This window comes from Choloepus didactylus, chromosome 26 (genome assembly GCF_015220235.1).
Source record: "Choloepus didactylus isolate mChoDid1 chromosome 26, mChoDid1.pri, whole genome shotgun sequence".
Classification (NCBI taxonomy): domain Eukaryota; kingdom Metazoa; phylum Chordata; class Mammalia; order Pilosa; family Megalonychidae; genus Choloepus; species Choloepus didactylus.
In genome coordinates, this window is record NC_051332.1 from 9,653,731 (window position 1) to 9,669,903 (window position 16,173).

At 35.1% G+C, this 16,173-nt stretch overlaps 1 protein-coding gene across 1 annotated transcript in view; it reads left to right on the plus strand.

Moving 5' to 3' along the window:
* LOC119520745 (heterogeneous nuclear ribonucleoprotein D-like) overlaps window positions 1-16,173 on the plus strand; it is a 36,684-nt gene that overhangs the window by 4,919 nt on the left and 15,592 nt on the right. Inside the window, exon 2 of the mRNA XM_037818700.1 lies at window positions 8,272-8,341. Coding sequence (XP_037674628.1) covers window positions 8,272-8,341 — 70 coding nt within the window. The remainder of the gene's footprint in view (window positions 1-8,271; window positions 8,342-16,173) is intronic.

Genomic DNA, 16,173 nt, shown 5'->3' on the forward strand with positions numbered 1-16,173 from the left:
TAACCACCTGTAATTAACACTGGAATCAAAAATATTTTGTCTTTTCTATGGGTATAAATTTATAATATGGGATAAAATAATTAACTATGCTAATTATCTTGAAACATAACACATACTTCAGTGAATATTTCAGAAGTCATATTCAACTAAAACCTAAATGTATAAATATAATTGAGGAATGAGGGAACAATTTTATTTTATGTAACATGAATATTTTTGCACAATTTATGCCCTTACAAATTCCATATCCTTCATATTTCTTCATTCTGTAAAATTCAAGTAGTCACTTTTCAAGAAGTTTTACATTTATCCTTAATCATATGAACAATTATACTTTTGGATTCTTTGCAAACATGGTTAGTCTTTATGAAGGATACATATTGATCATAACTCTCAAGAATCCTGGGCAACTGCTGATTTCACCCTCCAGAGAGGCCACTTTTCTTTCAAATTCTAATTGGTAAAAAGCCTTTAGCTATGCTCTTGATAGTCATCATATGTGTAATATTGCTTATTAGCAATAAACTTAGCAGATACTATTTTCTCACACTCAAAAATTGAGGTACTCAAAAAAGTCTCATAGGTGAATTGTAATTCAATGAATTTTCAATTTTATGTCTGAATATAAAGATATTATTGACATTTTAACATACCTATAACATCATGTATCCAAAATAAAACTATGTTTTTTAGGGCTTGGCCTAATATCATGGCATGATGAGTAATCATGTACCATTTCATATTAACAACAAAAACAATTTATGAGTAGCTAATAATTAAAGAAAAAGGGAGTTCATTTTAGGAAGAGATCGTGACACATAGTGGGACTCATCAAAAATGAATTGAACAGATCCTTACACATGGTATTAATTCTTCTTGGAATGATTGGTAGAGTTTACCTGTGAAGCCATCTGGTCTTGGACATTTATATTTTTTGAGTTTTTTGATGACTGAAGTTCTTGATTGATTCAATCTTTTTACTAGTAATTGGTCTGTTGCGGTCTTCTATTTCTTGTAGAGTTAGTGTAAGTTATTCATATGTTTCCAGGAATCAGTCCATTTCATCTAAGTTTCCTAATTTGTTGACATACTGTTCTTCATAGTGTTCTCATAGAAGGTTGTTTTATTTCCATGCAGCCAATAGTAATGTCACTGCTTTCATTTCTGATTTTATCTATTTATGTCTTCTCTCTTGTTTTTCTTTACCAGGATAGCTAATTGTTTGTTAATTTATTGATCTTTTCAAAGAACCAAATTTTCATTTTATTAATTCTATTCTTTTTGCTGTTTTTCTCAGTTTCATTTATCCCTTCTGTTTTTGGGGGGAATAGTTTAAGGTTCTTTCTCTTGTTCTCCCAGGTATGCAGTTAGGTCTTTGAATTTAGCTCTTCCCTTTTAAGGTGAACACTTATGGTTATAAATTTACCTCCTAACACTGCCTTCACTGCAGCCATAAATTTTGGTATGGTGTGTTGTTTTCATGTCTTCAGATATTTACTGGTTTCTTCTGCAATTTCCTCTTTGTCTCACTGATGAAGAGTGTGTTATTTAAATTAATAGTGAATTTTTCACTTCTCTGTTGCAACAAAGGTGAGTCTCCCATAGACAGCTTATTGTTGGATTCAAACTTCTGTGTATATTCTGCCAGTTCATGTCCTTTGATTTGGGAGGTTAATCCCTTAACATTCTATTCTATTACTGTAAACGTAGTACCAGAAAAATTTTATCCTTAGGTCTTTATATGCTGTATCTTATTTTTATCTCTCATTTTACCCTTTTAATTACCCTTACTGATACTTTTCATATATATACTCTACTTCAATCCTCTCTCTCCTATCCTTTTCTTTCAGATGCAAAACTCACTTTCATATTCCTTGTAGGGGAGGTCTCTTGTTGACAAACTCTCTCAGATTCTGTTTATCTGTGAATATTTTAAACCTCCTTCATTTTTCAAGGATGGTTTTGCTGGATAAAGAATTATTGCCTTGCATATTTCCTCTTCCAGTATCTTAAATATATCTTAATATATGCCTCATTCCTCCATTGTTTCTGATGAGAAATTAGCAATTAAGCTATTGTTGGTCTCTTTTATATGACAAATAACTTCTTCTTGATACTTTCATAATTTTCTCATTATCTTTGGCAATTGACTTTCTCATTAATATGTGTCTCAAAGTATGTCTATTAAGATTTATTCTGTTTGGAGTAAATTATGCTTCCTGGACATGTGTATTTATGGATTTCATAAGATTTGGGAAGTTTTCAGTCATTATTTCCCCATATATATTTTCTGCCCCCTTTTCCTTCTCTTCTTCTTGGAAACAAAGTACATATTTATAAACTTTGTTCTGCCACTCAACTCCCTGAAATACCCTCAATTTTCTTTCCATTCTTTTCATTATCTGTCCTTATATGTCTGCAAGATTTTGATTACACTGTCTTCTGCTTTGCTTATTCTTTCTTCTGCCTGTTCAAACCTGCTGTTGTATGACTCTAGTGCATTTTTAATCTCTTCTAATGTGCTTTTCATTTCCATAAGTTCTATTACTCTTTATTTGCCTGCTTTCAGATTCTTCTTCCTTCTGACTCAGTGGCCTCTTAATATTCTTAATCTCCTTAACCATATTTCCCTTCTTCACCCTGAAATTAATTAGGGGATTTGCTTAAACATCATTGATTAGTTGTTTCCAACTGTGTGTTTCATCCAAAGTTTTAACATGATACTTTGTATTATGCCATGTCTTCCTGTTTCTTAGTATGGCTTTTTTTTGTTTGTTTGTTTTTGCTAGTGTCTCGGCATCTAATTATCTTGATGAGTTTATTCTGAAGGACAGTTTCTCTCTTTTGCCTAAGGTTTTATTGTTGATTTGATTTGCATTAAGGTTCTTGTTTGACACTTGTTTCAACTCATTCTAGATCTTTAATTGCCCATGTTTAACCGATAAAATTTTCCAGATCTTCTTCATCTGATTCCTGGGCTGTATATCTGATACAATTTTAAAGATTGCACTATTTGTGCAACCATTTCACCCCCAGGAAAGAGCTTCCTTAACTCATTTCCTTCCTGGAAATCTTGATCTTTTGTTGCTGTTGTTGCTGCTGTTGTTTTGCCACTACTGTATTTTTTACATTCCTTTAATGGTTTCTTGTTACCTTTGCCTGGAAAGAAAACTCTGCAAAGAGGGTGACCACAGAGAGGACTTCCTCAAGTCAATATTTCCCAACCAGGAGACCCATGGCTAGTGATTCATGGCCAGGGACCCATGAAAGTGTCACCAACCAACTCCAAAGTGCCCTGAGGAGATTGTCAGGAAAGATATGATAAACTGTTTTGATGACTCCCTGAAGCTTCACTTTCCTCACCTGCCCAGCAGATGGTGCTCTTTTCAGGAAACTGTTCCCAAAAATATTAAGGAGGTCCTGAGTCTGTAAATCTCCATTGACCCCACACTTTCCAGGGTTGGATTGAAACACTGAGAGGGGAAAGAGCAATCCAAATTTGCCAATCAAAAGCCATGATCAGTGTTTAGCCATGCTCACACCATGCTCTTGGGGAAGAGAATTTCCACAAACTCTCCATCTGCTACATCTAGTCAGAGACTGGGCCCCAAGGCAGCTCACCTCAAGAGTGGAGGATAGGTTTCAGCAGCTGCTATTGAGTGAGTTACTCATGGTACTTTACTGCAGTTTATCAGCCTCTTCATCCTGGTATTTCTGTATGTTGTACAATGTTCCCTTGTCCTCTGAAGCCCAAGAACAGTTACTTCAAATGGTTCCTTCCTGTACTCTAGATTCTTCAGAGGAGGAGTCAGACATGAAGCTCCCTACTGTGTTATCCTACCCAGAATTTCACTAGCTAATTGATTTTTGGTAAGGCTGTCAAGTCAAGTCAACTGTGAAACAGTCTGTTCAACAAATGGTACTGGGGAAAATGGATATCCATATGCAAAATAATGAAAGAGGATCACAATCACACATCATATACAAACATTAACTCAACATAGATAAAGACCTAAATATAAGGGCCAGGACTATAACATTCCTTGAAGAAAATAAATGGAAGCATCTTCAGGATCTTGTGTTAGAAAATATTTTCTTTGATTGTACACCCATGCACAAGGAATGAAAAGTTTAGATAAATGGGACCTACCCAAAATTTGAAACCATGGAAAAGATAACCTATTCAATGGGAGAAAATATTTGGAATTTAGGGAAGCATCTTCAGTATCTTGCATTAGGAAACAGTTTCTTATATTGTACACCCAAACACAAGCAATGGAAAAAATAGATAAATGGTACCTACTCAAAAATGAAACTTTTACACATCAAAAGACTTCCTCATATAAATGAAAAGACCACCTAATCAATGGGAGAAAATATTTGTAAATGACAGATATGAAAGGGGCTTAATATCCAGAATACATAAATAAATCCTACAACTCAACATAAAAAGCAAACAACCCAATTTAAAAATGGGCAAAAGTCTTGAATAGACATTTCTCCAAAGAGAATATACAAATAGCTAAAAATCACATAAAGAGATAATCTACATCACTAGCTATTAGGGAAATTCAAATCAAACCACAACAATATACCATTCTTTAATACTAGCCATACTAGAGGGTATGAAATGATATATTATTATGGTTTTATTTGCATGTCCCTAATAGCTACTGAGGCTGGCTCTTGTGAAACTTTTTACTGCAAATGAGATGCTCAGCTTAATTATCATTATGCATAAGGGTCACCCCCAGAGAAATTTTTCTGTTGCTTAGATTTGGTCTCTCTCTGTAAGCCAACTCTACAACTAAACTCAATGCCCTACCCTCTATGTGGGTCATGACTCCCAAGGGTGAAGTTATCCCTGGAAACATGAGACATTACTTCTGAGGATGAGCCTGGACCCAGTATTGTGGGATTGAGAAAATATTCTTGGATGAAAAGGGAGAAGAGAAATGAAACAAAATAAATTTCAGTGGCTGAGAGATTTCAAGTGGAGTCTAGAGGTCATTCTTGAAGTTATTTTTATTAATTTTCTAGGTATCCTTTTTTAGTTTTTAGTGTGTTGGAATAGGTAGAAAGAAATACCTGAAACTGTTGAAGTGCAACCCAGTAGCCTTTGTTCATGAAGATGATTGTATAACTATATAGCTTAAATGGATTGACTTTGTGATTGTGAAAACCTTGTAGCTCACACTCCCTTTATCCATTGTATGAACAGATGAGTAGAAAAATGGGACAAAAATTCAATGAACATTAAGGGAGGATGGGAACAATGAGATATTTTGGGAGGTATTTTGCATTTATTTTAGTTTAATTTTTTTGGAGTAACAAAAATGTTCAAAAACTGATAGTGGTTATAAATGCACAACTATATGATAGTGTGAGGAATTGATTTCACACTTTTGATGACTGTATGATATGTGCATACATCTTAAAAAATTGAAATTAAAATGTAGAAGTCTACTGGATGTCAACATTGTTAGTAAATTTTTTAGGGAAAGGGTTGAGTAGAAATAAGTGCAATCTGTGGAAGCAGAAATCCCCCTTTACTCAGTAAAAAAAATTCTACCTTTACAGGAGCTGGAAATCCTCTACAACATATTTGCAGAGCTACAGATCTTTATCTACTCTTCATCACTGTTCCTTGTTTTCAACATTTGTTCATCTACAGTGGGCAGAAAGCAACATTATAAAGAACTGCTCAAATTGATAGAAGCTGTATGCTGTTCCTGATATGGTAAGGATTATTCATACTATATCCAAATAAAGAGATGACTTGTATAGATTTGCCAACATTGATGAGTAAGAAGAAAATGATGGCCAGGCATTTAATAAAGACATAGTAATTTTATTTTCATGGGCACATAGCACTTAAAAGAAGATAATGACACAAAAATATGTACAAAAGTATATTTCCTTAGATTCCTTGAACTGAAGAACATAATTTAAAACAATTTACATAACCTATGTTTTTACTTTAGGAATCTTTTGCATTTAAAAAATATTGAAATTAGAACTGATATTTGAGAAATACTATAACATATTAAAATAATAAATTGCTTAAATATTGATGTAAGAACATGTCTTATGAGTAATTTCACTCCTGAACACAGAATATTATTACTGAGAAGAAAAGCCTTGTTCCACATATTTGAAAATCTTTTAATACTGGTTTCCTGGGAGATAGAATTTCCAAATGCTTCTTCAAGCAATATTTTGGTTGAAAAATACGAAGAAAATATGGCCTTATACAGATATGTGATTTAAAAGTGGAGTAGGTGATTAGTTAATGCACCTTTCAAATTGGCTAGATTAGCTAAGAAGCAGTGGACTTTTAACAGTGGATTTTTACTGTGAGTGTGTTTCATAGATTTAATGCATGAATGAGTTCACTGCCTGAAGACTGATTTCACCTACAACCAACAAAAGAGAGATTACCTTCAGCAATGAGAGAAGTCTCCTCACTCAATCAGATGAAGGCCTGAGAACCAAGGATTTTAGCAGTTATAAGAAGTTACTTCTATTATTACTTCACGCAACCTTCTACTCCTGGGTAACAGAGCTTCATGTTTATCAGACTATCCAACTTGTAGCCTGTCCTATGTAAGTAGCACTTAGGAACCACCATGGCCACATGGGCAAAATCCTATACTAAATCTCATAATATTTGCATACGTATGTAAACATATGTACATACTAACCTATATATACATACACATGTATATGTATATATGTATATGAATATCGTGTTCACTCTGTTTCTTTGGAGAACCCTAACTATTAGATAGTGTTTTATTAGTATGTTCAGATAATCATTAATATTTTTCTATTACACTACACCAAAACTAAACCAGTTGTGATTTCTTAAATTTGGAACATGGAATCATATTAATGCACTTTACATATTATTTTGAATTTTAAATCCATTGATCTATTTAGCACTTGGAATTGTTCTCTTAACTGTGACTGATTTTGTAACAGCATGCATTGTTTTTCAGGACTATATTGTTTCAAAGAGTGTTGCAAATCCTACAAATATGACATATTTCATATTTTGAGAGGACAATAAATCACATATATTAATATCACTAGCAATACAATGGAGAAAGTTTTAAATGTGGGGAAAGTGTCATGCTTACACGGAGAAGGGAAATAGTCTAGAATTATAATTCTCACTTACCTCAAATTTTATGTTTAGCAACTAATTTTGTTAGTTGTTTAAGTAATACTGAATTTTGAGAGAATATTTTATTAGCTGTAGTTTGTGTAATTGTAATTGACCCATATTTCATTCCTGTTGTTAGTAACATGTTTATATCCTCTTACATTACTAATAAATCTATGTAGGTGTTAATCAATTTGGTTGTTTTGAAGCACATCTTATTTTTCCACTTCTTCCTCTTGTTTTTGCAAATGGTTTTCATTGATTTCTACTCTTTTCTTCCATTTACTTTGTTTTTTTTCTTCCTTCACTTACTGGAGGAACACATTCTTCATTTTATCCTACTTGCTTGATTTGGAAATGAGGGTCCGTCTATTTAGATCTTCCACCTTTCCTGGTTTAAGAAGTTACAGTTTTAAAATTTTACCTATGCGCAGCTTTATTTCTGTTTGACAATTTTATGTGTTGTATTTTCACTATCACTCTAATCAGAATATCTAGTTTTAATTTTCCTTTCACTTTCTTCTACAAGCTATATCAGCCTTAAATATATTTGAGTGTGTTTCTCAACTGAAATATAAAAGGGCAACATTTGTGGATTGAATCTGACAGGAAGAGTCTTGCCTTATGGCATAGAAGGACCCCTGCCAGCTCCACATGCACAGATAAGGAAAGAAAACTCAGAGGCCAAGGAACTCTTAGGAATAGAGATGCTAAATGGCTATCAAATGTCTTATTCTCAATTTTTCACATATGTTGATGGACTACTCAGGACTGGAGGAACTGCAGATTTTGAATAGGAAAGAACACAAATATTATTAAATCAGAAAATATACTGAAAATATTAAGGGGACAGTGGGAACATTTTAAAATCTCTGGTTAATTTATTCAGAATATGTGTTTTGCTAAGGATAAAACATAAATAGATTAAATAGAGATAGAGTACTAATATAAACAGAAAGTGCTTTAAAAGATTTGAGGAACTTATCATATAGAACTCAAATATAAATGTTGAATATATAGACAAAAATTGTCATCCTCACCTGAGGTAGAAAACAAATTTGTGATTAGCTTTTTAATCTTTATGATAAATTCCTCACGAAAAGGTATTTCAAGACTATAATAGCACCTATCAGGCCAGCACATTAACAGAAATACAAACTCAGAAATACCAATGTAAAATGTAAAAAAATACATAAAATTCAAGATGAAAGTGTACAAAGAAAATAAAAAGGAAGAAATCATACAGTGTTAGATTTTGAAAACCCCTAAGGATAAGAAACCAGTGGATAAATATATTTAAATACATGGAGAATATCTTGGAATGTAATTGTATGTACAAGTATAAATCTAAATATAAATCAAGATATGTAGCAAATAAGGGCATAATAACAGAGGCAAAGTACCAGCAATACAGCTCACACCCTTAGTAAGAGTGCTACTTGAATATAAAATTAGCTGTGATTTCTTTTCCCAAGAATCAACTGTAAAGATAACACAGTTAGGAAAAAATCATTTTAAAAGCTGCACTATGCAGTCCTCAATTATTGAAATATAATATATGCTGTTTTTCAGTCTTTGGGGAAATATGAACACATTTCAGGCTGTAACTGGGATTTTTAATTTTGGATGATATAAGGAATGTGCTATTGATGAAACACTTGCTTCCATGTTGAATAAAATATACTGAGCCATAATGACCTGGGTGGGTACATTGTACCTTTTGCATGTTGAAGAATGAAGTTAAATGAGGTGACATTCCTTAAGGCTGAACTTCTCCTAGATATGGATTTTAAAATTGAATGATAACCTTCATGTTATTAAATTGTGAGGTATTGAAATATTAATATATTCTTTATTAATCAAAATGCTGGTTCAGCATTTGAGAATCAGAATGGTAATTAATTTTTATCTGCAGAGGATGAATTTCTGAATCTTATTTGGTGGGAAAACTGCATTGCATAGCATAAGCAATATCTGGTGTTCTGCATGAAAAATCCATTACCAATCACTGTTATATTTCACTCCACTTTATAACCACTTGTTCTTCATGGTACGGAAAGCTTGAATAAATTAAGCATGACAGATATTTTTCATCCATAGCACATGGAAAGACTAAAGCTTCTATACAATGTAAGCAATGAAGGCAATACATATTTTCAATGTAGTTAGAAACTCTTCAAGATTTCCAACATTAGCAGAGTTCTCAGTGCTTAATCTTTATTGTGTCCTCCATTTCTGAGATCTCTGTTTCTTATAGCTTTATTCCTAAACCCCGTACACTTTATCAGAGTGAATGCAAGAAGTGTTTTTTTTTTTAATCATCATTTTATTGAGATATATTCACATACCACGCAGTCATACAAAACAAATTGTACTTTCGATTGTTTACAGTACCATTACATAGTTGTACATTCATCACCTAAATCAATCCCTGACACCTTCATTAGCACACACACAAAAATAACAAGAATAATAACTAGAGTGAAAAAGAGCAATTGAAGTAAAAAAGAACACTGGGTACCTTTGTCTGTTTGTTTGCTTCCCCTACTTTTCTACACATCCATCCATAAACTAGACAAAGTGGAGTTTGGTCCTTATGGCTTTCCCAATCCCACTGTCACCCCTCATAAGCTACATTTTTATACAACTGTCTTCGAGATTCATGGGTTCTGGGTTGTAGTTTAATAGTTTCAGGTATCCACCACCAGCTACCCCAATTCTTTAGAACCTAAAAAAGGTTGTCTAAAGTGTGCGTAAGAGTGCCCACCAGAGTGATCTCTTGGCTCGTTTTGGAATCTCTCTGCCACTGAAGCTTATTTCATTTCCTTTCACATCCCCCTTTTGGTCAAGAAGATGTTCTCCATCCCACGATGCCGGGTCTACATTCCTCCCCGGGAGTCATATTCCACGTTGCCAGGGAGATTCACTTCCCTGGGTGTCTGATCCCACGTAGGGGGGAGGGCAGTGATTTTACCTTTCAAGTTGGCTTAGCCAGAGAGAGAGGGCCACATCTGAGCAACAAAGAGGCATTCAGGAGGAGACTCTTAGGCACAAATACAGGGAGGCCTAGCCTCTCCTTTGCAGCAACCGTCTTCCCAAGGGTAAAACTTATGGTAGAGGGCTCAACCCATCAAACCACCAGTCCCCAATGTCTGTGGTCATGTTAGCAACCATGGAGGTGGGGTAGGCAAATACCCCTGCATTCTCCACAGGCTCCTCAAGGGGGCACTACATCTTTTTTTTTTTTTTTCCTTGTTTGTCTTTTTTTCTTTTTTTTTTTTAACTTTCCCTTCTTTTTTAAATCAACTGTATGAAAAAAAAAAGTTAAAAAGAAAACAAACATACAATAAAAGAACATTTCAAAGAGACCATAACAAGGGAGTAAGAAAAAGACAACTAACCTAAGATAACTGCTTAACTTCCAACATGTTCCTACTTTACCCCAAGAAAGTTACATAATATAGCAACATTTCAGTGAACTTGTTCCTACTACATCCATCAGAAATTAACAGACCATAGTCATTTCTGGGCATCCCCAGAACATTAAATAGCTTATCTGTTCTTCTTGGATTATTGATCCCCCTTCCTTAATTGCTCTCTACTGCTAGTTCCCCTACATTCTACATTATAAACCATTTGTTTTACATTTTTCAAAGTTCACATTAGTGGTAGCATATAATATTTCTCTTTTTGTGCGTGGCTTATTTCGCTCAGCATTATGTCTTCAAGGTTCATCCATGTTGTCATATGTTTCACCAGATCGTTCCTTCTTACTGCCGCGTAGTATTCCATCGTGTGTATATACCACATTTTATTTATCCACTCATCTGTTGAAGGACATTTGGGTTGTTTCCATCTCTTGGCAATTGTGAATAATGCTGCTATGAACATTGGCGTGCAGATATCTGTTCGTGTCACTGCTTTCCGATCTTCCGGGTATATACCGAGAAGTGCAATCGCTGGATCGAATGGTAGCTCTATATCTAGTTTTCTAAGGAACTGCCAGACTGACTTCCAGAGTGGCTGAACCATTATACAGTCCCACCAACAATGAATAAGAGTTCCAATTTCTCCACATCCCCTCCAGCATTTGTAGTTTCCTGTTTGTTTAATGGCAGCCATTCTAACCGGTGTAGATGGTATCTCATTGTGGTCTTAATTTGCATCTCTCTAATAGCTAGTGAAGCTGAACATTTTTTCATGTGTTTCTTGGCCATTTGTATTTCCTCTTCAGAGAACTGTCTTTTCATATCTTTTGCCCATTTTATAATTGGGCTGTCTGTACTATTGTCATTGAGTTGTAGGATTTCTTGCATATACAAGATATCAGTCTTTTGTCAGATACATGGTTTCCAAAAATTTTTTCCCATTGAGTTGGCTGCCTCTTTACCTTTTTGAGAAATTCCTTTGAGGTGCAGAAACTTCTAAGCTTGAGGAGTTCCCATTTATCTATTTCTCTTTTGTTGCTTGTGCTTTGGGTGTAAAGTCTAGGAAGTGGCCTCCTAATACAAGGTCTTGAAGATGTTTTCCTACATTATCTTCTAGGAGTTTTATGGTACTTTCTTTTATATTGAGATCTTTGGTCCATTTGAGTTAATTTTTGTGTAGGGGGTGAGGTAGGGGTCCTCTTTCATTCTTTTGGATATGGATATCCAACTCTCCCAGCCCCATTTGTTGAAAAGACCATTATGGCTCAGTTCGGTGACTTTGGGGGCCTTATCAAAGATCAGTCGGCCATAGATCTGAGGGTCTATCTCTGAATTCTCAATTCGATTCCATTGATCTATATGTCTATCTTTGTGCCAGTACCATGCTGTTTTGGCAACTGTGACTTTATAATAAGCTTCAAAGTCAGGGAGTGTAAGTCCTCCCACTTCGTTTTTCTTTTTTAGAGTGTCTTTAGCAATTCGAGGCATCTTCCCTTTCCAAATAAATTTGATAACTAGCTTTTCCAAGTTTGCAAAGTAGGTTGTTGGAATTTTGATTGGGATTGCATTGAATCTGTAGATGAGTTTGGGTAGAATTGACATCTTAATGACATTTAGCCTTCCTATCCATGAACATGGAATATTTTTCCATCTTTTAAGGTCCCCTTCTATTTCTTTTAGTAGAGTTATGTAGTTTTCTTTGTATAGGTCTTTTACATCTTTGGTTAAGTTTATTCCTAGGTACTTGATTTTTTTAGTTGCTATTGAAAATGGTATCTTTTTCTTGAGTGTCTCTTCAGTTTGTTCATTTCTAGCATATAGAAACATTACTGACTTATGTGCATTAATCTTGTATCCTGCTACTTTGCTAAATTTGTTTATTAGCTCTAGTAGGTGTATCGTCGATTTCTCAGGGTTTTCTAGATATAAGATCATATCATCTGCAAACAATGACAGTTTTACTTCTTCTTTTCCAATTTGGATGCCTTTTATTTCTTTGTCTTGCCGGATTGCCCTGGCTAGCACTTCCAGCACAATGTTGAATAACAGTGGTGACAGCGGGCATCCTTGTCTTGTTCCTGATCTTAGAGGGAAGGCTTTCAGTCTCTCACCATTGAGTACTATGCTGGCTGTGGGTTTTTCATATATGCTCTTTATCATGTTGAGGAAGTTTCCTTCAATTCCTACCTTTTGAAGTGTTTTTATCAAAAAGGGATGTTGGATTTTGTCAAATGCTTTTTCAGCATCTATTGAGATGATCAATTGATTTTTCCCTTTCGAGTTTTTAATGTGTTGTAATACATTGATTGTTTTTCTTATGTTGAACCATCCTTGCATGCCTGGAATGAACCCCACTTGGTCATGGTGTATGATTTTTTTAATGTGTCTTTGGATTCGATTTGCAAGTATTTTGTTGAGGATTTTTGCATCTATATTCATTAGGGAGATTGGCCGGTAGTTTTCCTTTTTTGTAGCATCTTTGCCTGGTTTGGGTATTAGATTGATGTTAGCTTCATAAAATGAGTTAGGTAGTGTTCCATTTTTTTCAATGTTTTGAAAGAGTTTGAGTAAGATTGGTGTCAGTTCTTTCTGGAAAGTTTGGTAGAATTCCCCTGTGAAGCCATCTGGCCCTGGGCATTTATTTGTGGGAAGATTTTTGATGACTGATTGGATCTCTTTGCTTGTGATGGGTTGGTTGAGGTCTTCTATTTCTTCTCTGGTCAGGCTAGGTTGTTCATATGTTTCCAGGAAATTGTCCATTTCTTCTACATTATCCAGTTTGTTGCCATACAGTTGTTCATAATATCCTCTTATACTTTTTTTAATTTCTTCAGGATCTGCAGTTATGTTACCTTTTTCATTCATTTTTTTGTTTATATGGGTCTTCTCTCTTTTTGATTTTGTCAGTCTAGCTAGCGGCTTGTCAATCTTGTTGATCTTCTCAAAGAACCAACTTTTGGTGATATTTATCCTTTCTATTGTTTTTTTGTTCTCTATGTCATTTATTTCTGCTTTAATCCTTGTTATTTCTTTTCTTGTACTTGGTTTAGGATTGGTTTGCTGTTCATTTTCTAGCTTCTTCAGTTGATCCATTAGTTCTTTGATTTTGGCTCTTTCTTCCTTTTTAATATATGCGTTTAGTGCTATAAATTTCCCCCTTAGCACTGCTTTTGCTGCATCCCATAGGTTTTGGTATGTTGTGTTCTCATTTTCATTCGTCTCTATATATTTAGCAATTTCTCTTGCTATTTCTTCTTTAACCCACTGATTGTTTAGGAGTGTGTTGTTTAACCTCCAGGTATTTGTGAATTTTCTAAGTCTCTGATGGTTATTGACTTCTAATTGTATTCCATTGTGGTCAGAGAATGTGCTTTGAATAATTTCAATCTTTTTAAATTTATTGAGGCTTGTTTTATGTCCCAGCATATGATCTATTCTGGAGAAAGTTCCGTGAGCACTAGAAAAGTATGTGTATCCTGGTGATTTGGGATGTAATGTCCTGTAGATGTCTGTTAAATCTAATTCATTTATCAGATTGTTTAGGTTTTCAATTTCCTTATTGGTCTTCTGTCTGGTTGATCTATCTATAGGAGAGAGTGATGTGTTGAAGTCTCCCACAATTATTGTGGAAACATCAATTGCTTCCTTTAGTTTTGCCAATGTTTCTCTCATGTATTTTGTGGCACCTTGATTGGATGCATAGACATTTACGATTGTTATTTCTTCTTGCTGAATTGCCCCTTTTATTAGTATGTAGTGGCCTTCTTTGTCTCTCAAAACATCCCTGCATTTGAAGTCTATTTTATCTGAGATTAATATTGCTACACCTGCTTTCTTTTGGCTGTAGCTTGCATGAAATATTTTTTTCCATCCTTTCACTTTCAGTTTCTTTGTGTCCCTGTGTCTAAGATGAGTCTCTTGTATGCAACATATTGATGGTTCATTTTTTTTTGATCCATTCTGCGAATCTATATCTTTTAATTGGGGAGTTTAATCCATTTACATTCAATGTTAAAACCGTGAAGGCATTTCTTGAATCGGCCATCTTATCCTTTGGATTATGTTTGCCATATTTTTCCCTCTCTCTATTAATATCCTTTATTGTACCCATACCGAATCTCTTTAGTACTGAACCTTTCTCCAAGTCTCTCTGTCCTGTCTTTGTTTCTCTGTCTGTAGGGCTCCCTTTAGTATCTCCAGTAGGGCAGGTCTCTTGTTAGCAAATTCTCTCAGCATTTCTTTGTCTGTGAAAAATTTAAGCTCTCCCTCAAATTTGAAGGAGAGCTTTGCTGGATAAAGTATTCTTGGCTGGAAATTCCTCTCACTCAGAATTTTAAATATATCGTGCCACTGCCTTCTTGCCTCCATGGTGGCTGCTGAGTAGTCACTACTTAGTCTTATGCTGTTTCCTTTGTATGTGGTGAATTGCTTTTCTCTTGCTGCTTTCAGAACTTGCTCCTTCTCTTCTATGTTTGACAGTGTGATCAGTATATGTCTCGGAGTGGGTTTTTTGGATTTATTCTATTTGGAGTTCGCTGAGCATTTATGATTTGTGTATTTATGTTGTTTAGAAGATTTGGGAAGTTTTCCCCAACAATTTCTTTGAATACTCTTCCTAGACCTTTACCCTTTTTCTTCCCCTTCTGGGACACCAATGAGTCTTATATTCGGACGTTTCATATTATCTATCATATCCCTGAGGTCCATTTCGAGTTTTTCAATTTTTTTCCCCATTCTTTCTTTTATGCTTTCATTTTCCATTTTGTCATCTTCCAGGTCACTGATTCGTTGTTCAACTTCCTCTAGTCTTGTACTATGAGTGTCCAGAATCTTTTTAATTTGGTCAACAGTTTCTTTAATTTCCATAAGATCATCCATTTTTTTATTTAGTCTTGCAATGTCTTCTTTATGCTCTTCTAGGGTCTTCTTGATTTCCTTCATATCCCGTACTATGGTCTCATTGTTCATCTTTAGTTCTTTGAGTAGCTGCTCTAGGTGGTGTGTCTCTTCTGGTCTTTTGATTTGGGTGCTTGGGCTTGGGTTATCCATATTGTCTGTTTTTTTCATATGCTTTATAATTTTCTGTTGTTTTTGGCCTCGTGGCATTTGCTGAACTTGATAGGGTTCTTTTAGGGTTTGTAGACCAGTTGAATTCCTTATCTCTAATTTATCAGATCTACAGCTTCGTGGAGTACACTTTCTCTAACTAACCAGCAGGTGGCGTCCACGAGCCACCTGTTCTCCACAAGCGAGATCTCCCCTGCTTAGCCTTTTTGGTGAGTGGGGGAGTGAGTCTTGTGGGGCCCAATTGGTGTACCAAGCTTGCGTGTGTAGTTGGTGTTGTCTGCCCTGTATGTGGGGCGTGTTTCTGGGCAGTCGGGGAGGGGGGGTGGCCCTAACAATCAAATCTCCCTGATGATCCTAGAGTTTTAAAGCTGCTGCAATAGTCTAATCCTTCAGTTCAGTCCTGCCACAGTTTGTCTCTGCCACTGACCCACAAGTCTTTGGTATTGGCGTATGGCTCCTGAGACTTGCAAGTGGGCCCCTCAAGAAGTGTTTTAAACATTAGTTTTCTCT